The 21,448-nt window shown below is 38.9% G+C and overlaps 2 protein-coding genes across 2 annotated transcripts; one reads left to right on the top strand and one right to left on the bottom strand.

The window, feature by feature from the left end:
• The first annotated feature begins 2,234 nt into the window (after positions 1-2,234).
• Positions 2,235-7,701, top strand: LOC109990943 (transmembrane protein 138-like). The gene is made up of 5 exons (XM_029279201.2): positions 2,235-2,361; positions 4,420-5,003; positions 5,226-5,397; positions 5,764-5,839; positions 7,562-7,701. Exons 3-5 carry the CDS (start codon positions 5,227-5,229, stop codon positions 7,672-7,674), a joined length of 360 nt encoding a protein of 119 aa, XP_029135034.2. The 5' UTR covers positions 2,235-2,361; positions 4,420-5,003; position 5,226; the 3' UTR covers positions 7,675-7,701.
• Positions 7,364-20,884, bottom strand: cfap70 (cilia and flagella associated protein 70). The gene is made up of 26 exons (XM_029279202.2): positions 20,746-20,884; positions 20,170-20,356; positions 19,876-19,971; positions 19,661-19,719; positions 18,390-18,575; positions 17,918-18,100; positions 17,503-17,597; positions 17,074-17,164; positions 16,361-16,498; positions 15,431-15,544; positions 15,093-15,182; positions 14,856-14,947; positions 14,494-14,554; positions 14,205-14,384; positions 13,907-14,038; positions 13,696-13,824; positions 13,343-13,476; positions 12,794-12,909; positions 11,893-12,090; positions 11,316-11,458; positions 10,688-10,840; positions 10,394-10,555; positions 9,863-9,952; positions 9,443-9,544; positions 8,740-8,787; positions 7,364-8,441 (listed from the first exon to the last, which is right to left on the bottom strand). The coding sequence occupies exons 1-26, from the start codon at positions 20,809-20,811 to the stop codon at positions 8,331-8,333; spliced, it is 3,156 nt and encodes a 1,051-aa protein (XP_029135035.2). The 5' UTR covers positions 20,812-20,884; the 3' UTR covers positions 7,364-8,330.
• Between the last annotated feature and the right edge of the window lie 564 nt (positions 20,885-21,448).

Raw genomic sequence — 21,448 nt, forward strand, 5'->3', positions numbered from 1 at the left:
GAACTTTATGTTTGCTTCAATGCAGTTTTGATATTCCTGTGCTATATTTCAGTATTAAACTGTGTTGCTTCTTTGTGGGATATTTCTTCCATCAGGAAACAGGCCTTTCTCCCCACTTCATTTCTTTGTGTCACAGTCAGAAAACAAGGAGGTGTGGACCCAAGTGCAGAATTAACTAAACTATTTATTTTCACAAAAAGCCAAACAAAAACTTACTTCAACAAAAACACAGGGATCAAAATCAGGGAGCCAGCAGTACACTGACATAACATACGCGCCGACAAACACATATAATGAACTGACACAGAGAGGAAGAAACACAGAGACTGAATAGACATAGGGTAATCAGACACAGGTGAGACTAACAAAACACAGGTGAGGACAATCACACTGGGAAACACACAGAGGCAGGAATACAAGAAACACTGAGGACAACTACAAACTAAATCATGAAACACTGAAGACACACAGAACTCAAGAATGAAACCAAAACACACTAGAACACAGAGATACACAAGGATAATAAATGACAAAATAAAACAGAAAACACTGAAGACAAAACTAGGAAACACACAAGGGAAAAACCAGTAACACTAGGGAACATTAACACAAGGGAAACAAGCAACACTGGGATAAAACAGGGAAACTCAAATACAAAACCAAATCATGACACTTTGACAGCAAAATAACTATGCAGATTCAAATCATCAATACAAAATATAGTGTAGCCTACTTCTAAATTATAATGCAATGATATACGCCTGTATGAAGATATAATAAGATAACAATAGAAATTCACAAGTTAACGTTGCAGTTTAGTCACATTGAGAATTAAAGAGGAAAAAATGAGAGCATCAAATCAAAATCCCAGCTCATTCTAAGTCTAGTTGTTCATTTATATAATACAAAATATTTTTTTTAATGCAGCACTTTACCCTCTGTGACTTTGTGTCATTATTGTTAGCTCACAGGTTGCTGCTTGAAATTGTTTTTTTTTTGTTCTGTTTAAGAATCAGAATCAGAAATACTTTGTTAATCCCCAGGGGGACATTCTGGCATAACAGTTGGTCCTATAAAGAATATAATGTGAAAAAAAATAGATCAATAGATGTTAGAAATTTAGAGAAATTATCACAAAGGAACTGCGGTAAAACGGAAGACTCAACAAAAAGCTCATAATAACTTTTATATATAGGCAGTAAAGGAGAATGATTATGGTCGACTGTAATCTCTGTTTCACAGATGACTGGTCAGAAGTGTACTTTGACAAATGAATGCAGAACTAATAGTTCAGCTCGAGGACATTAAATCACTGTGATGTTTCTGTCATATTTCCAGGGTCCAGGCAGAGAGTTTCTCAGACACGTTATAAAGAGGGAATTTTAGAGTTTTAAAATAGGAAATAAATACCACAATGTTTAATTACAAATGTTACATTCACCAAATTATGAAATAAAGTGATATGTATCCTGCAGTGATGGTATATAACTAAACACCTTGACTTCAGCAATATTTATCATCACACTGCTGGTCTTAACATGCTCACCACCAGATGGCAGTGGTTTTCCTCTGGCTCTACTCCAGGTGTCCTTCTTAGAAGAGTTACCGTAATCTTCAATGAAATGTGACCGGGGAAGAAAACTGGGAAAAACTCAAACAGCCTCCACGTATAACCTCTTAAAAAGTTCTCATGACTAAAGCCTTTACATGTTGACCTTTGTAATAGATGTCTGTCTTCAATAAAAAAAAAAAAGAACAACAAAAATGATACGGAATTGAACAAATGACTCAAAGAAATTTGTTGTGAAGTGTTGTGATTTCAATCATTCCATCAAGGAAAAAGTCCATATAATTTTCAGGTAAAAGGAGTGTGTGTAGAATATTATAGAATAAATAACGCAAAAATATGAGTACCACAGAGGTGAGATATCAAAATATGAAAAGTAAATGTCCCAGACGTCACTGTCAAATATGAACAAATTTATTAATTCACAAAATACATCAAAAGCCAGTCACATGAGGAAGTCACACCAATGCATCCATTGAGCATCAAAGGGTGCAATCTCTACCATCCAATCGTTCAAACATTTGATTTAGCAACATTACTTCTGTACACATCCAGTCTTGATACTGTAGTTTGTCATTAATGTGGATGTAAACAAACCAACCAACCAACCAACCAACCACAAAAACATGTCATGACAAAAAGCTTGTGCCTGTCTATTAGAGAAGTGAGGGGGTTAAACCCTTGTCAGTAGGACAGACACAAGCTGTCAATCTGTGCTCACACTTGGTTGTCCTCATGCATCTTTTGGACAGATCCTCAATACTCCAGCCTCTAACATCGATCTTCTTTTACAGGTAAATACTTTTTTTGTGTTTTGCTGCACACAGGCTCTTGTTTATGTTCAGTTGTAAAAGCAAGGATATGTGGCTTATGTCCTAAAGCAACAAGCTGCTACGGACTTTCCTAAGAAGATTAAAAGGTGCAGTTCTAAGAACTTGAAGTTGGGTGCATACAACAATAACAAAGGTTTTTTAATTACACCATCTTATTCCTCTCAAAGGAAAACTGCAATGCCTGACAAAGTTATTTATTTAAGAGCTGCAGAGGAAAAATAAAATAGAAGTCAGTTAAATTAATATTTAAGTTTCAGCCATTTTCGAGCAAAAATGTAAAAGATTGGCTAGTTATAGCTTCTCAAATGTAAGAAATTGCTGCGTTTCTTTGATGTTTTTCATACTTAATGAAGAGTTGTTGGTTTTGGACTGTTGGTCGGGCAAAGGAATACATTCGGAAACATCTCTTGGTACTCTGAGGAACATTGTCACAATTATTTGACGTCACAGACTAAACAATAAAATGTTAATAGAGGAAATAATCAAAAAAGGAACTGACATTGAAAATGGTCAATAGCTGTAGCCCGTCTCAGATTTTATTCTATATCACAAGAGTAGGATATGAATTTAGTCTCAGATGCAAACCCATAGCACATGAAAACCAAAAAAAGATGCTTCACCTTTATAATTACAGTATTTTTTCTGTATTGGGTAGCCTATAATTGTTAAACAGTTTTATTCCCAAGAGCCAACAAAGCTGCTAACCCAGAATTGTAGTTAGACAGTGTTCAGGAATAAGTAGTCCTTTGGATGACACTACACAGTGTAGAGGTATGCTTAATCTTCCTCACACCTGCCACAGTCGTGCAAAGCTATAAATACGGGGGTCATAAGAGGATCTACCTGGTGTGGGTGTGAAGCAGCCTGATGGATCCTGGCTCATGCCAAAGGAGCTAAGCAAAAGATTATCTTCCACTTACACCAGCAGTAGTAAAAGGGGGACTGTTTTCTCTATCTGCAACAAAACTATGAAGGAATAGGCTGCTCTACTCTAACTGTGTTGAAGTAGCTTTAAGGAATAGCTCAGGATCTTGATGTAATCTGGGTTTTACAGGTTTGAGCAGTGAGACATATGTCCACCTTTAGGCTGCATACGTGAAACTTTAGGCAAAGCTTTCTGGCATAAAGCCCTACAGGTAAACACCTTTCCTTCTAGTTATAGTAGGCCTACAGTATTCACAGTGTGGACAGAGTTATAGAAGAGGCAAATAGACCAAAAATTGACGTTTGGAAGAGAAAAAGCTGGATTCCTCAAGAAAGAGGCTGGACAAGAGTACAGTGGTTAGCACTGAAACTGTAGTCGTGGGAACAAAAATAAAAATGAATTCCTGCATAAAGTTACCTCAAAGATTTTGACTCAATGGATTAAAAAAACACATCTGTTCAGATTGTCACTTGTATGTAGGTTTTCACACAAGTGACAAAAAAACATTTGATAATCTCAATGTCTTCTCTTTAAAGAGTCAGGACAGAGTCTCCAGGTTAATGAAATTCTCCCATCTCAGATAATTCAAAACATGAACAAATACAGCTCACAATCTTTGCATGGATAGATTCTAGTGACCCGACAAGTTCAACTGGACCAGTGCAAATAATTTGCCGTGTACAGCTTATCTTTTGCAGTTGAAATATTCTGCTTGTCACAGAATTAATTGTATTCAGTCATCAACATGGCAATCTCTGTTTACCGTACATCCAGAACTGCTCTTGGTTTTAAGTCAATACTTGAACAATGTTGTCCCTCTTTTTCAAAACTTGTACTTTGTGGTTCAACATGTGAAGTTACTGGTCATACAGAAATGTTTTGCCAGCAATTGTAAAAGCAGCTTGTTTGTGGTATTATTGATAAAAGATTGAGGGTTTAGCCAGTTTTACAGTTAAATTAATTCAACTTTACAGTTTTAGCATTGTAAAATGTGTAATGTCAAATGGAGTTCTGCATTGAGTGCATGTAAAGCTGCACCATAGTGAGAGTTGCATAACTAGCAGAAAACTAATGATTCTTTCCTCTCTCCCTAGACAGAGCCTTTTGTGGATTTATTTGGCCCCTGATGGATGAACAGCTTTGACATGAAGGTACAAGAAAACCTTTTCTATCACAGCTTGCCAATTCTGGAGGCTTTCAAGAGACAATAGACTGTCCTGCTCTGCCACATCTGATAACTTTGGAGCTTGAACAATCAGCAGTTGTGACATGTTTGCATCTGTGATTTCCAGGCAGCTCATCCAAGACCTGCATTCTAATTTTTTCAAAGCAAAGTGGACTAATTAAACAAAATATGGAGCCCTGATTTGGCAAGAGTCCCACTTCACCATCATTCGGGCTAGCAAGGCAGGAAAGCCACATTGAGAGCCCCATAACAGACTTGTTATATGAGGATTGATGTTTCTATGTAGTGTTTGTGCGAGAGCAGTGCAGCCTTGGATCCATCGTGGAACCACAGTCCAGCCGGACGCCCGGCCTTCGGGCCGGAGACGCTCCAAACCAGCAACTACTCTCTAGTGTTACTGATTCAGCTCAGCCTGCTCTCCTTCGACCTGTTTGTCAACTCCTTCAGCGAGCTGCTGAGGACTGAACCAGCTGTGCAACTGGTACTCTTCATGTAAGAAAGACTTCCTCACTATTTCTGCAGCAGAGTATTATCTTTTACCCCACAGGAAAAACTCTGAGCTTAAAATAGCCTGCTTCAGTTGTTGTTTCTGAGCCATCTTAACTGCTGAAGTGGAAATGAAAGAACTGTGAACAAAGAGCGTCTAGTCCTTTCTGTTATTTTCCCTATTGTTTCTGCTGGTAACACTCCCCCCTCCCTGCTTTTCTTCAACAGTATGCAGGACATTTCCATCCTGTTCAACGTGATCATCATTCTGTTGATGCTGTTTAACACCTTCGTGTTCCAGATCGGCCTGGTGGCCATATTGCTGGAGCGGTTTAGAGCTCTGCTAATGTTCTCTGCTCTCTATTTGACCTTCAGTATCGTACTCCATTCCTGGCTTACGGTACGTGCTGTGTGTGCACAAATAGGCTGAGATTTTTTTTAAATCTAAGTCCTTATTCATTTTACTTTGTATGTTGCTTATTGCACTTTTATAAATGTACATAATAAATTAATTGATATTGATGAATATATGACTTCATGAGGGTTGGAAATACTATAGATTTAATAAAATTTGCTTAAATGTGACTTATACATTAAAATAGAAAATTTAAACCCTCACACAGCCCATCTTGTCCAGTTTTTCCACCAGTCTCACAGGGAGTGTAATTTGATCAAGAGTTATTTGCCTTCTGTTCATTTGATTCTATGTAACAAAGAGCTATGAAGTTGGAATGATCATTATTTTTTCCTATCATTTTTTTTCCAGAATCTGCGCTGGCTAAATAGCAACAGATTTATTTGGACAGATGGCCTTCAGGTGCTGTTTGTAGTCCAAAGAGTCGGTAAGATTATTTATAACTTTTTCTTCTTATAGCAAACCAAAGTGATGTTTTCTTCATGCCAAAACAAAGAAGCCTAATAATTTGAAGCTGCCTTTAGAGCGTTATATTGAATGTCAAATCAAATTTTCTCTGAGTGTAAAGCTCAGTGAGACTCTATGATGGTGTGTTCTGATTTACTTGGTTTACATCTGGATTTGAGACATGCTGAATTAACACGGGTCAGAAAACAGCTGATCATGTTGTGTTTCCTTTCTGCTTAATGTGATTTGTACTTTAAAAGGTAATATGTCAAATTATTTCCGATACAGCAACATTTGAAAAGAGCGACTGCTGAATTTCAGAAGAAACATTAACATAGTTATTACTTAAAGAACTACGTACACTACACCGTCATTTCCCCCACTCTTTTTTAGGCTTCCATGTAACAATTACTTACGGGTTTCAGCACTATTCAATGAATCACTGTCTTGTATGTAGACTGAGCGACTGCACATTTCTTTTACTTTGCCAATGGTAAGAATAGAACCAAATGGTTTTGAGTGTGAACGTTGCAGGGGAGAGGGAAATATGGGTTGACTTACTGCGCTTGCTACCACCACAACCCAACCTCGAATAAACAGAGGAAAATGGATTAATGGATGGATAGATAGTCCCTCCTTAAAGCCCCTCCTGTCTTTCTACAGGCAGTGATCCAACACTTCCATGTGGGTGTGATTTCATACATGTATAAGCTCATAAGTGGTTAAAGAGATTTATTGTTGTTCTTCTCTATTATTAAATATGACTGCACACGGCAGCCATGTTTTATCTGACGCTTTGTTTTGTCTGCCACTTAGGACGCACTCAGACGATTACTCAGTGTGTAGTTCAGTGGAGCAACATCAAATCTCTTTGGTTATGAGCCCTCTTTAACGGCACAGTGAAGTGTGCTGGGCTGAGTTCTTTTATGATCCTACAAATACCTCTTACTTTCTGCTAGGTGTTTTCCATTTCTCTGTGTGTTTGCAATGCTAATGTGAATGTACAATTACAAAATATGCCCCTAGTAACCTTGATACCACTGGCTTACAAATGGCAAAAAGGTCTTTCATATATTTTAGTGTCCCATTGTTAACATTTACATTTCTGATCATTTCAATTCCAATTTCCATCCCTCAGGTTTTACAAATGTTACTAAGAAAGGGGCAGGTATTATTCATTTTCCTCATCCTGCTCCTGTTTGTTTATGGACAGTTTATTAGTGTTATGAGAAAATGTGTCATGTCGTGTGTTATTGTGTTGGGATCACACATTGAAACGAATGAATCAAAAATGAGTTTGAATTAATGAATACATCATAACTGAAATGAGTCACATGAATTCTTCCACTTCTAAAATTTGGCAAGCTGATGGTTTTGACAATATTTCACATTAATATAGCAAGTAAACTTTCCAAACTAAACAAATCAAGACAAGGGTTTACACCAGTGATGTGTGGTTTTTAGTAAAACCGCTAGACAGAAAAGAAAAACGATAACATGGTCATTTCATTCAAATATGAAGTTTTATTTTTAAAGGCTATTTTTGTCCACATTTTATTCAGCATTAGATTAAAACTGTTAGTTAAAATAGTATTATCATTGAAAATCAACCTTTACATTTTTGTGCATTGGTACAAAGGTCAGCCTCACTCAAAACGCCTTTGACTTTGAATCATATTCTCTGTATTTTTCTCCTTTGCAGGTTCTGTGTTGTACTACTACTTTTACAAGCGGACCACAGAGTATTTGGGTGACCCTCGACTTTATGAGGACTCGCCGTGGCTACGAGAGGTCTTTGTTCGGGCAAGACAGTGATCTCGCTGCAACAGAGCACATAGTGGAACAAGTGTAATGATGACACATGTAAAACCCATAAGTTAAAACTCAGTTTGCAACCAGTTTCATAAAGGGTATACTAAAGGTATAGAACATTCAAAACACATTTCCCCAAGGGGTCAATTAAGTGTATCAAAATTATTTGAAATGAATTTCAGATCACAATAGCATTTACTTTAGAATTCAAACCTTTTCAAGTTAACCTCCCTTCCAATGCAGGTTGAATTGTGCCAAAACTGGTGAGGTTTTTTTTCGACAACAAGGCCAGAGTGTTTTGTCGTTCACAGGGTAAAAACGAAAAGAAAAGTGAGACAGATATTCAGTTGATTCTACTCACCATATGCCCTTTTTCTTTACTTTTGTTAACACTGTACATTTTTTAATAAAGGAATATGTTTCTGTTGTTTTATATACATTTGAAGTGTTGCTTTGAGTTTGTTTGTAATGTTAATATTGAAAGAGGATTCACTTTGTTATGGTTTGGCCAGCTACTTCTCTGAGCTGGCCGTGGTTCATTGTCACAACAATTGCACATATTTATACATTACAGTACATCAATGACCACAAAAAGTCCTTAAACATCGGTCATTAAGACTGTTCTTGTTTGTATGTAGGAAACATACTTGTCTTATGATTTAAACCCCTGCTTCAGAGCTTGCTGAAAAGCATGACTCCAGATGACCGAAGCGGAGCTGATCCTTCAGGTCACTGAACTCCTTCAGGAGCAACTCGTTCTGCAGGTTGAACTTTATATGAAAGAAGAGAAAAGGTTGTTTTATGATGGCAGTTTCTTTGTGTGAAATGAAAGCAACTTTCAAACAGGTCTCACATTACACAGACTTATTAAGTTCAATGAACTCATTGTGACAAAATTAGTTAGAAATAAAGAGGCCTTGATTAACTTGTATGACAATAAAACTAAACCAAATGTGCAAAAAGAAGAAAAACCTTATCAATATATTCAGCAATAAATTCCTAGCTCGTAGATATAATACTATCCCTATTCTAAAATCACCATTATAGATAAATACAGCACTAACTCACCCTTGCAGCATATTTGCGACACTGCTCTGCCTCCTCTTGTTTGCCAGCCTGAAACAAATAGTTCATCACAAAGTAATTCATGTCACTGAGACTCTGGAAACAAAATCTGTTTGCAGACGGTGAAAAGGTGATGCCTTTTTTAAATGTACATTTTCTGTGTCTGACCACGCCCCTCTCTGGAAGGGCTTGGGCCGCTTGGGCTTTCTTGCACCCTTGCTCGATTGTTTACAGTGGAGAGGCAGATTCAAAGGGCAGAACAAACACTTAGCTGTGGGAGTGTCACCCACCTGGGGGAGGGGTTCTGTCCTTTGTGATGTCATAACAGGGAAAATCTGTTATCTGTTATCTGTCAACCTGTTTGAGCACACATTTTCTGAAGTGGAGCAGGCAAAAGACGTAGAGGAATTTTCCCATAATTGGGAGGTTTGTAGACAGACTAGGGGCAAATATGAGTGTTTCATAAACATGGTAAAGTATATTCAGCATAATATGTCAACCTTTAAGTAAAACTACTGTTTCCTCACAAACCAATGGTTTAGTCTGGACGGGGAATATGCCGAGATAATATGATTGTTGAGAAAGGGACTGTGGGAGACTAATGACCAAAGGATAAACCAGCTGTGTTTCCTGTGTTAAGGAAAGGCATGATGTCTTGGACACATTTTTCAGGCGTTCTTTAGTTTAGAGCATCATTATCACTCACCTTCAGACAGATCAGAGACAGGTAAGCCCAAACCTCTGAGTTCTGGTTGTTCAAGCGGTTCGCCTCAGTCAGAGCGTCCTCAGCGACACGCAGCTCCTCCAGCTACACAGACAGACAGAATAGAATACATCGGCAAATTAAACCATGGCTGACTTCTCTCCACACATGTTTATAATGTTTTGTACCACCATCTCCATGACTAGACTACATGAGTCTTATCGGTTGCCTATATATATGTCACATCCAAGAATAGAGACGAGAAAAGAAATAAGAACAACACAGACACAAAACTGAGGCTAATAGTCCTGGTGTTAATAACTTCTAAAACTGTATTATCACAACATACAACATGGGAATGAGACTGCTTCAGATTCTTTAAAATCCTAAATTAAATTGAGATTATTTTCAGCTTGCTTTTACCCGGTAACAGGCTGTACCCAGGCCCAGCCAGGTCAGGCATGATGGTGACTGCTCACAAGCCTGCAGGAAGACAACTTTGGCTTGCTCCAACTAAAACACACAAACAGAGAGATTTAGTAAATTGTTGATTCATGTAATTTGTTTGACGATTATAACAATACATTTCAACTTAAATTGAATTTCAAACAATGTGATATCTGTATGGTTTCTTGAGCACAATGCTTTTTATGACACACTCAAACAGTGATACACAATCACTGAAAGCAAAGCACTAGTAAAACCCATTCATCCTTACGGGAAGTTCAGCAGTAGAAAATAAATCCCACTGTGACTTCATTGCTTTATCACAGTATTTAAGAGTTTCCCAAGATGCACATGAGCCCCACCTTGGGGTGGGAACAAAACCCTGACTGATTAAACTTGTTGTCTTTCCTGGAAACACATCCTCCTCTGACTCATCCACAGACACAATACACATGACTAAACTGTCTGACCCAGGAGACAGCAGTTAGGTTGCTCTCAATAGCTGACCTTCCCCTGTTGAAGGCAGATGGCTCCCAGACGGAGTAGGACAATATGAGAATCTGACGGCTGCTGCAGGAAGTTCAGGCTCCGCTCGTAGCTCTCCTGGGCATTAGTATAGGCCCCACGCAGGTAGTGACAGTGACCATTCAAAGCCCAGGCATCTGCTTCCTATTTACAGGTTGGAATACACCTTTCAGGTCAGGGCCCATCAAAAGAGCAGTACAGCAGTGAACCATGCATGATACATCTCCCACCCAGACATTATGTAGTGGGGGCAGCCAGTAGTCAGAGTATGAGTACCTGTTCTCTGTAAAACAGTGCCTCCCTCAGGCTGGCTATGGCACTGCAGTAGTCTGCTCTCAGCAGCTGCCACTGGGCCAGATGAAGAAGATAGGAGAAACTGTGACCTCCATCTAAACACAGCAGCTCCTGAGACAGAGCACGCTCCACCATCTGACGAAATGAAAACAGTGACAGATGATAACAGGGTCTTATTTTTCTGTTTGATCTTTTCTGAAACTCTGCTGACAATCTTAAGGCATTCAAGTTTGCCACTGTTTAAAAGAAATACCGGTACTAATAAAGCATATGTACAATAACAACTCTTGCTGTTGTATTTTGCTTTTGCTGTGCTAAAAATTCATACCTATATTTTTTAAAATCTTTCTGTGCATTTTACTGTCAGAAAAGTGGTTCCACTTCACATGACTCTCCCACAACCAACTAACATTGTCCACATGCTGGAGCATTAATGGCTGACATAAATCCCTGTTGCACCTACAGCTGCATGAAGTAAGAAAACAAGTAAGTAAAGTAAGAAAACAAACAGGAATACTCTACATTGTAGGTTGTTTCATTCATATTTTACCAATGTGTGTCCAGCTGGTGAGGTCAGCCGCTATATATATATATGTGTGTGTGTTTTTACCTGTAGGGCAAAGTTGTGCAGCAAGAACTGAACTGTCTCTGTGTAAATGGTGGAGGAGGGTTTAGTTCGAGTTGGTCTGGGCATGACGCCCTGTGCTGAAGGCTGTCCTAGCCTGTTTGAGTCCTGGTTTCCACACTCTGGGTCTATTAGGAAAAAAACATAATATTGTCAGAGAGCAATGGCCGCTCCAAGAACTCAAAATGCCAGTCTTTCAGAGTTTCAACAAACAGACAACATTAAGAAGTGAAAAGCTGAGTCCCTTTTTGGTTATTTTTTCTCAACAAAGATCATCTACACCATTTATACATTATTATTACACTGTTTTATCAACATTGTGTGGTTTCCTTCCTGAAGAAAAATAAGGAAGTGCATTGGAACAGAAATAAACAAAAACATACGAGAACATGCCATTTTCACAACAAAAATTTACTTTTTGACATTGTTCAGATAATTTAACTGAATGTAAACGATTTTCAATGGATAATTTGAAATGGGTCACACTGCAGATCTGTTAGTTAGAACAAAGGTCAGAACCAAAGAGAGCACTTTCTTTTTTTTACCCCCCTGTGCATCTCACCTTGCTCAGCATCAGGAGACTTTTCCATCTTTACTTCCTCTGGCTTGTCCTTTTGTTTCTCTTTCTTGTCCTCTTTGTCTTTGTCCTCCCCCTCCCTCTGTGTTTGTTTCTTTGCTTCATTCAGCCTCAGCAGCTTTCTGGCCTCCAGAAAAGCCCAATCAGCTAGGATGGATTCGTTCTGGCTCTCATGGATCAAACCTGGACAGCAGACTCATAAATGTGAAATGAACATATAAAACTCCCAACATGCAACTCTCCTGTTTTTGGAAAGTTTCGACTTTGATTGATTTAGGACTAATATAATGTTACATGACCAAAGTGGCTAAATGTTGACATCTGCGTTGATTTCTGATACTTGAGATATTTACCATTTTGTGTGTTTACTAACAGTTTTTTCTCCTTTTGGCTGTAAAAATCACTTGATACCACTTTTGAGGGTTCTTTTTATGCATTTATTTTAGAGGCAGAACAGTGGATGGAGTCAGAAACCAGGGAGAGAGAGTGGGGTATGACGTGAGGGAAAGGAGCGACAGGTCAGATTTGTTTCCGGGCTCCCTGCTCTCGAGGACTGTAGCGTCTGTACATGGAGCATGCGCACTAATCGTTAGGCCACTGGCGCCCCCTTAAAACCACTGTTTGAGACAAAAACTGCACTGCTACTATACTAATACATGTTTTATTGTCCAAGACTGATGAACCAAAATGATTTTGGTGGTGAAACACTGGGACACATTATTGTATTTGAATAAAGTAAAAATATAATATATTATATTTGTAGCTGTGATTGTACTAAGCCCTAGCTGTATGGCAGCACGATCATTCATGTATGTGTTCTGTGTTTTGAGCAGGTTCACTGTTTAAACCACAGTAGGTACTGTAGGAATAGACACTGTGATCTCACCCAGCAGGGTCCAGGCCACCACACTAGGCGGGTCTATGCTGGTGGCTCGCTCCAGGAAGGTCTTAGCCTCGTCAAAATTCTCAAACATTGCTGCCAGAACCCCACACATCATCAGGCTGGAATTACAAGAGGATACAGACATAATCTTGACTTATTAGTTCCAAGATTTCGCCCTTTGTTATGTTATACCTTTTTGTTTAGATTTGAAATGATACAAATGTGTATTGTCACACAGTTTGAAACAGAGGCACTGCTTGAGTTTGAGAGTTTATTAATGTCGTTGCCATGCCTATTAGCAGTGATAAAGAGCAAACAAGGGGAAACTGCAGCTAAGTGGGGATCTGTTTCATTTGACAATTATTTCATTCTGGATGGATAAATAATTCTGAGACAATGTTTGCACACTCAGGTATTCAGTGGTGCGCTCATGTGGTTCTTGAAAGCAAGACTCGTATTTCCTCTCTTGATATAAACTAATGATATCTCTAAATTGAAGTTTGAAAACCTGTTGATATTTTTTGTTTTTAGTGGAACTAGAGCACTTCTTACCTGGGTTGGTGTTCCTGCTGAACAGACACGGCCTCATGGAAACACTCTTTAGCTTTCATGTAGTCTCCTTTCTGCATGAAGAGCCTTCCCCAATCAAACTTGTATGACGCTTCATATGGGTGCCTCACCACTAACTACAAGGTTACAGAAAAAGTTCAATGTCCACTTTCATATTTTGCCCAGCTAGACTCAGTACCGGCAAGTCATTTGTTATTAATTACTCTTAAACATGACTATGGATGGCTGAGTATACGTAGTCTGGACAAAAGAGATGTGACTTTTTCAGCAAAATGTTCCTCATTTATACAGAGTGAAGAGAAGAAGTGTTAGAAAAGGCAAGCATATCATTGTACCTCTTGGAAGTAGTGAGCAGCATGCTGATAATCCCCAGTAAGCTGAGCCTCTCTGGCAAAATGTCTTAGCTGTGAAGAACTCAACTGGATCTCATCCTGGGAGTCATCATCAACGTCGTCTGAATAAATCTGGTGTGGAGGCAAGGATAAAAACTAAAAGATTGTGCAGTATATAAATGTGTGTGTTTGAGTATGAGTTTGAATGAAAGACCTTGTTTAGAGCATGTTTCATCTCATCCACCAGGTAGACATAGAGCTTGCTGACAAAGGCCCTGAGCTCCTGAGGGTCAGTGAACGCCTCTGTCCGCTGCATCCTGTCACGTACAATCCGCACCACTGCAGGCTAAAAAACAGAAACAAGTACACACTGTTTTGTAGTGTTAAAGAGACAGAACAGCCAAAACCCCCCAGGACATAAAACCTGAGGGGCTGAAGCTTCTACAGAATTTTTTTTTTAACAGAGTTCCTTAAAGTTTTATCATTCCAGCATTCAGTGTAGTTTTTCTGACCTTCATCTGTTCCTTGAAGGCGAAATATCTGCCAGAGACATTGAGTGATCCCATGAGCTGAACCATCATTTTCTCCCGGCTACAGGCATCCGATGGTTGGGTGGCTCCGAACAATTCGTTGTACTGGTCTGAAACATGGCTCACGACGTTGCCTACCTGCCTGTGGAATCCCAGCACTGCCTGCAGGAGCACACAGCCATGGGAAGGGTCAAGAAGTAAGCATCTTTCAACTTCTGGTGAGTGTATCTGTGAATGTACTGTAAAACTAAAACAGGGTATGTTTTTTTACTCTTTCTGCTCTGCTAGGGCCCACTGGAAGCAGAGGTCTGGGAGGGATCAATGATTTAACCCTGAAGAAAAATAGAGAATCATGTTAGCAGATTCTAACTTATTTTTGTTCAGCATACAGTACGAAACCCAACAGGCCAACAGTAAAAGACCAGAGTGCAGTTGGTAAAGGGGTTTAAACATGACACTATTAGACTGGCACCATTAATGAGTAAGATATCATTGTAAAACTAGATGACTCTAGAAGTTGGCTTTAATAATATCTCATGAGTTCTCATATCTTATATATCACGATTGCAGGTGCTTAAATCTAACAAGACAGTGCAACCAATAGAAAGTAAGAAGATTTATATAAACTGTTACCTCCTGGCCAGCTCCTCTGGTGAGATTTTTGGTACCAGTGGCTTGTCCAAGGCTACCTCAATGATAATATAAGTTCTGGCCTCCAAATACATCTGTAATCAACCAAAATATTGCATAACAGCAAACATGTAAACTGACCACATGTTCAGTGTATATTAAAGTATCAAGGATGTGAGCTGGGGGGGGTTAAGTTAATATTGCTGTACAGAGTAGTGTTGCTGTTTAGAGTAAACTTACATTTCCCTCCATATTGATGTATGGCTCAGCTTCGGTTGGGCTATGGGACACGCTGGTGACTCCCTCCATCTTGCTCTGACTAGTAGGTGGCTGCAAAATGAAAAACAGGTTCAATCGTTTCGAACCCTACAAACAAAACCTGAGACCTCCAAGGTTGTAGTTTGGTGAAACTTCTGGTGAACCAGACATTGTGGTGAAATCATTTATGTCAGAGAAAGCTTTGAGAACTTTATAGGACGTGTTTTACAGTACACAAGTTAAAATTATCCAATCCCCTGTAAATTTAGTTCATAAAACATTAATGTACAATAAGCATTTAGCATTGCAACCTTGCTCACCTTGTTCTTTCCCGCCCTGGCCTTGTAAGAACCTGCAGATGAGCTGGCACGAGATCTGACCAGATTGGCTGCAGCCTTGGCCTGCTCCTTTAACACACTGACTTTCTGTCTGGCCTTGAAGATAAAAGACAAACTGATTTTGACAATTTAACCTAATGTAAGTATTTAGGGTTGCTGGATGTCTGCTCTGTTTATGCACTGTAAAAGATATTGTGCTTGTACACAGCCCTGGTTATGTCAAGACTGTGTGAATGGGAACCAAACAAAGTGGCTTGAATCAAACCACATAAAAGACGCCCACAGACATTCAGTGTACTTTCTAGGATTCAAAGATAGTGATTTAAACGATGGTTGCAGGGAAGTTGTGAGTTTGCTCTCTGTAGAGTTTACTAGCTGTATCATCTTCTCTGAGTGCGTTCAGCGTTTTGTAGCAGCAGTTTTCTAATCCAGATCGTAGCTCTGTTTAGTGACATTACTTTCTGTGTTGTTGTTCCTTTAACCATTACTGTAAATCATTCAAACTGTACAAATTCAAATAATTTTGCAAAGGCTTATGAAACTCTGATTTGATCAACAATATACACATCATTAATAATATTTACATAAAATGGCACACCATACTTTTTAGTTTAGGCTATATATATGTATCACATAGCAGGACTGAGCTGAATACAACCACTGACTTAGTTGGACACAGAGACAAAGAACTCATTTTGCCAGACTCCACTTAAGTACTCCAACTATTATTTTCAAGAAGTGCTTCATTAAAAATGAGAGCCTAAAACCATTTCAGTGTTGGTCATTCAGACTTTCTAATATAACATTCCAGATAGAGGTAATAAACAACCCTGATCAAGAGAGCTATAAGTTAAAAGCAAAAAAAACAAAAAATATAAAGGCAAATGATTTATGTGCGTACATTTGTACAACCTTGTTTCGTAACTCGGCTTCGGAGAATGGCTGAATGCTGTACGCTCCTCTGATGCGCCTGACTCCAGGACACAGCAGCCTCCCCATGTCTACGAACGCCACACCATGGAAGGGGATCTCTAGGTTCTCCTCATCTGGCTACACACATACACACACATGCATATCAACACACTCTAATAGGGCTGTTTATTGCCCGGTATCTGATACAATATGTAATGTGACAGGGCTTACATTTCAATATATATTTCTATCTTCAGAAATCTTTCAGGCAAACTGTCATAGTGTAAAGAACAGATGCATTCAATCTGAGAGAAATAGAATGCTTCCTGCCTTTATCAGTGAAACTAATTATAGCGTGTGAACACTTGATTTAGATATTATATACAGAATCACAAAACATAATACCAAGACACTCAGGTGTAAATATAATAGATGGAGATGCTGTTCTCTCATTGGTCTTTGCTTCATGTTTCCAAACAAAGAAAGATGGTAAATATTCTTAAATTTGTTACTTAGCATATTTACTGGAGCCTCTACTTAAGCATCCCATTAGCTTACTTAAAATAGAATGATTATGCCTGAAAAGATTGTGTATGTATTCTGTTTGCTTGAAATGTCTTATATTGGGTTTTGTATCAAGGGGTTACGCTGCAGGAGCAACACTGGAGAGGAAATGTTTCCAAACCTATCATTAGAAAACGAAGCTGTCTTACCAGTTTGCTTTCTGCAACCTTTCCCAGTGGAGCTGATGACCTCATGATCTCCAGAGGCCATAGTCTGCTTTCAATGACCTTCTGCCGCAGCCTGAAATTAAAGTCAACACTGATATATTAGCAGCCTTATCAGTAAATCCTTTTTGCTTGTTGTATTGTTGTATTGTATTACTGTAAAGTAATTGTATGTTCGTGCGTGTTTATTTTCTCTTATTCTCCTCTCGTGTTTATATTCTATTTACTGCTTCACAAGTTTTCCAGTACACTCTGCGATGATCCTGAAATGTGGTATTTGTAGATATTTTTAGCCCCAAGGAAGTGCTCATACTTCTAATATGCTTCCCCCTTTCTCAGAAGAAATCCCGAGTCTGGTCAACATGTAACATGATGGTGAATAACGTCGAGGGGTGAGTCGTGTGTGTAACTGACCTGGTTGTCCCTCCTGCATCCAGGAAGCAGCACATCTCTGTGTCCCAGCTAACCCTGGTCTTCATGGTCTCTGCCTCATTACGAAACTCTGCATCCTGAAGGAACATTTACACCTTTAGGCTTGTAACTGAATACGTTAATGGTTTTGCCTTCATGAACATGTTTGTCTATTTATTTCATCCCGTCATCTACAGTTTTGTCACTAGCTTAGCTTGTGTCTCAGATGGCTTGATGTATAATGTAACTAAAAGGTCTATCAAATGAGAGGTAGATATGTGACATTTTCACATCAACATGGCTGAATATATTAAAATAAAAGACAGTAAAGCGTCATACTGTAAAACTGATCAGTGCATCAAAGTATACCAGGTAACAACTGTTACCAGGAGCAGATATACATTTGCAAAAACAGTACCTCTATACCAGTCAGCTCGCCGTCCTCTGATTCTATGGGCTCCTTCTGGAAATAGACACCATGCAGGAAGTGGTTGCTAGGGGCCAACAGGGCCTGGTGGGGCCTCTTCTTCTGTCTTCCCTGCTCCTCCGGTAGCCCCCCTTCCTTCAAAGACCCTTCAGAGAACACCAGCGCCTGATTTCGCTAAGAGTCAGGGGAATAGTACAGCCACAGTGATCAAGTCCCTCAGCCTGGAGAGATTCTCATTTGAACTTAGTCTGAATCAGACAGCTAGGTTATTCTGTTTTATTTTGATTGATTGATTTAAGCATGCTCATAAATTTTAGATCATTGAGAGTTAAAACCATCCCTTATTTTTGGAGATATACACTTTCCTTAAACAGTTAAACCAAAGAGTATAAGATTGGAATAGGATATGTCAAAAATAAAACACCAAAGAGTAGCTCCATAAAACAAAGAGTTTAACACTAACCTCTGCAGTAAGCGGGACCTCCAGTGCAGCAGTGTATACACTCGGGGCGGGGCCAGTTTGTTGCAGCCATGCTTCAGGGACAGAGTAAGCTGTCTCCACCGTTACTCTGAGCAGGTTGGAGGCTGTGATTTGAGCTTCAGACAACACTGGCTCCGACACGCTGACACATACATCCAGGCTTGTTAGCTAAAGGGAGTCAAATCGTAAGGAGGAACCATCATGTTTTTAAATAGTCAGCGATGAACTAATTTATACTTTTGGCCTACTGGTCTCAGTGAACATTTGTATTATATTTCTCTCTGGTTTGGGATTAAATCCGCTATGCAGAGTTTGAGGTTATTAGTATTGAGTTATAGTGATGAGGGAGAAGTGATGATACCTGAATGTCAAGTTGTCACAGTTATGTGACATTGAAATCATTGTGAACGCCTGAGTCAAACACTGTAGTCCTTACTGGTCTCTTGTGTGACCTTATCATCCTCAACCTGGCAGCCAGCTCATACAAATAACCACATAACATATTAACATTTGTGATAGTTATACAGACTAATGAAAAAAAAACACAATGATGGTTTTTATCTGTACCTTTCATTAGCACCACAATTCGATGCTGTATGATAAACATGCCCTACAGCCCTCTTACAGCCACAGCTTCTACATGTGACAGTAAATGTGTTCTTCTCTGACATGTTAAAGGTTACATATGTATCCACACTGTAACTGTTCCTGCACTGGTGAGTTATCATGGATTTACCTTCCTCTTGGACTTTAAAAGGGCTGTGCTGGCCATCCACTTCCTTTTGGCACTAACTGCTCTGTCCTCATTCTGGCTGCTCTGTGATTGTAAAACATGCACTGATAGAGGAATCAGAAAGAAGCAACTACCGCCCGTCTAAATCTACAAGCTGTCTGGATGAAACCACCAGGGGTTGAAGGAAAGGAATTCAGTCCGATATCATGATACATGTTAATCTTAAAATATATCTATACAGTTTTTTATTCAGGAATATGCAACATTTGAGCGTCACACCCTCTACCTAACATGGCCGCAAATAAGCTTACACTGTGCAGTACGATGGAGTTGCTGTATTTTGAATGTAATTAGCAAAGAAAAAAACGTCATGTGTACTTTTCTACAACACTAACACATTTGTTGTAGAAAGTGTTAAAATACTGAGAATATGACAGGTCTATCTTTTGCCTTAATATTAACTGATTGATATAATTAACTTCACTTTTAGTTTGCAATTTAACTGAAAAGCACTTCTCACCTTGGCCGTGCAGTTGTTCACTGGATTCAATGGGACTTTGCTCAAGAAGCTGCACTGACCTTCAGACAGAAGAAAAACAAATTCAACATTTTAAATGCAAACTCTTTGAAGTCAATTTTAGTTTTTCTATATGAAGCAATTTTCATTAAGAGAGATTAACCAGTAAGGTTTCAATTTAAAATATGAAAACATGTGACTAGCAGATATAGCTATACCTTGTAACAGTGGCAGCAGGTCAACCACAGCTTGACCCAGCACAGATGTCCTCACTTTAACTTTCTTGTCTTCAGGCAGAATCTCCGTCACCGTCACTGATCACACAAAACCATTCACATCTAACAAGTGCTTTTTTTTCAATTGAGACACTGGTGGCTAATTTGCAGAACACAATAATAAGAAATAACAACATCTGACAAAAACAAATAAAACATGTGACTGAAGCTGAATGGCTCAACAATCAGTTACATCAGATATCAGAAGACAGGACGATGTTTTTAAACTCAGCTTACGAATGATCGGTTTATGGGCCATGCCACTGAGAGCCTGAGCATCATTTGGGCAATGGAAACTACAGGTGAAATCGAAGTGAACGCACTCCTCCGCAGGGATGAATTGCTTCTGGTCTGATTGCCCGAGCACATTGCCATCAACTTCAACCTTCAGAAAAGTCTGGAAACCGTCTTCCTTTTTTCCTTGCTGAAAAAAGCCCCCCCAGAATAAGTAGCATTAGGTAGAAAAAGAAAAAGTAATATTATATGGATACTGTCATCCACACCTCTGTAAGTCCTGCAATATAATATCATATATGTAATATTTTTACTACTTGAGTCCCTCATGAAGTTAAGTAAAAATAAAAGGAAACAAAACATTATACAAATGAAAGCTTACTTCTTACTTTTTACTTATTGCTTACTAACAGTTGTTATGTTGTGACCTCTTCCTATAAAGATGCTTCAAACCATAATTTGACGACAGTCTGTTTCCAGTCTGTGTTTGAAGGCCTTTAAACTCCTGTTAGCATGTGTTGTGCAGCTGATTTTCATCATTGATTTGCGCTTACTCTACCTAACTATGAGCCACCTTACCGGGTTATTTCCACGCGTGACATTTATTTCTATCTTCAAGTCGCTTCCTCTCCTCTGTGTCTCCATTTCTGAGGACAAATGATCAAAACGTTAGTTGGCAGAAGTTGCAGTGTTGGATCGGTTATGCTTTATCGTTGTAACCGCACATTGACGTTTCCATGACAACGTTGCTAAACATGGTGATGTGTTTACGTACAGTCTGTAATATAGACAGGGCAGCAATATATACATACAGTATATTTTTTAAAAACATTTCGGGCCATAGTAGAAAAATAAATTAGAAATCAAAGATACGAGTTCTTAAGACAGAGAAGAACGGAACAAGATAACAACAACATATCAAAGTTGTTTAAAATCTAATAAACATCTTATTCTTTGCTATTTACAACAGACAGACAGCACCGCTGCAATTTTACAATTTTAAGGTCGACTAAAAACGCTGTTCTACCGATTTAAATCTGTATTCAAGAAATCCACAGAATTTCTCCCTGTCTCTTCCTGCCACTGTTTTCAGTATATTAAACTTTGAGCTCCTCTGTAGTTACACTAAAGGGGCAGCAGGGGTCACTGCTCTCAGTGGAACCTTTCATGATGGATCAACAATGATGTCGAATGAATTTAATTTCTTTTAATATTCAAAAAAGTGCTCTATAAGTCTAATGTATTATTATTATCATTATTATTACTATTAAGAGTAAATTGA

Source organism: Labrus bergylta, chromosome 3 (genome assembly GCF_963930695.1).
Source record: "Labrus bergylta chromosome 3, fLabBer1.1, whole genome shotgun sequence".
NCBI classification, from domain to species: domain Eukaryota; kingdom Metazoa; phylum Chordata; class Actinopteri; order Labriformes; family Labridae; genus Labrus; species Labrus bergylta.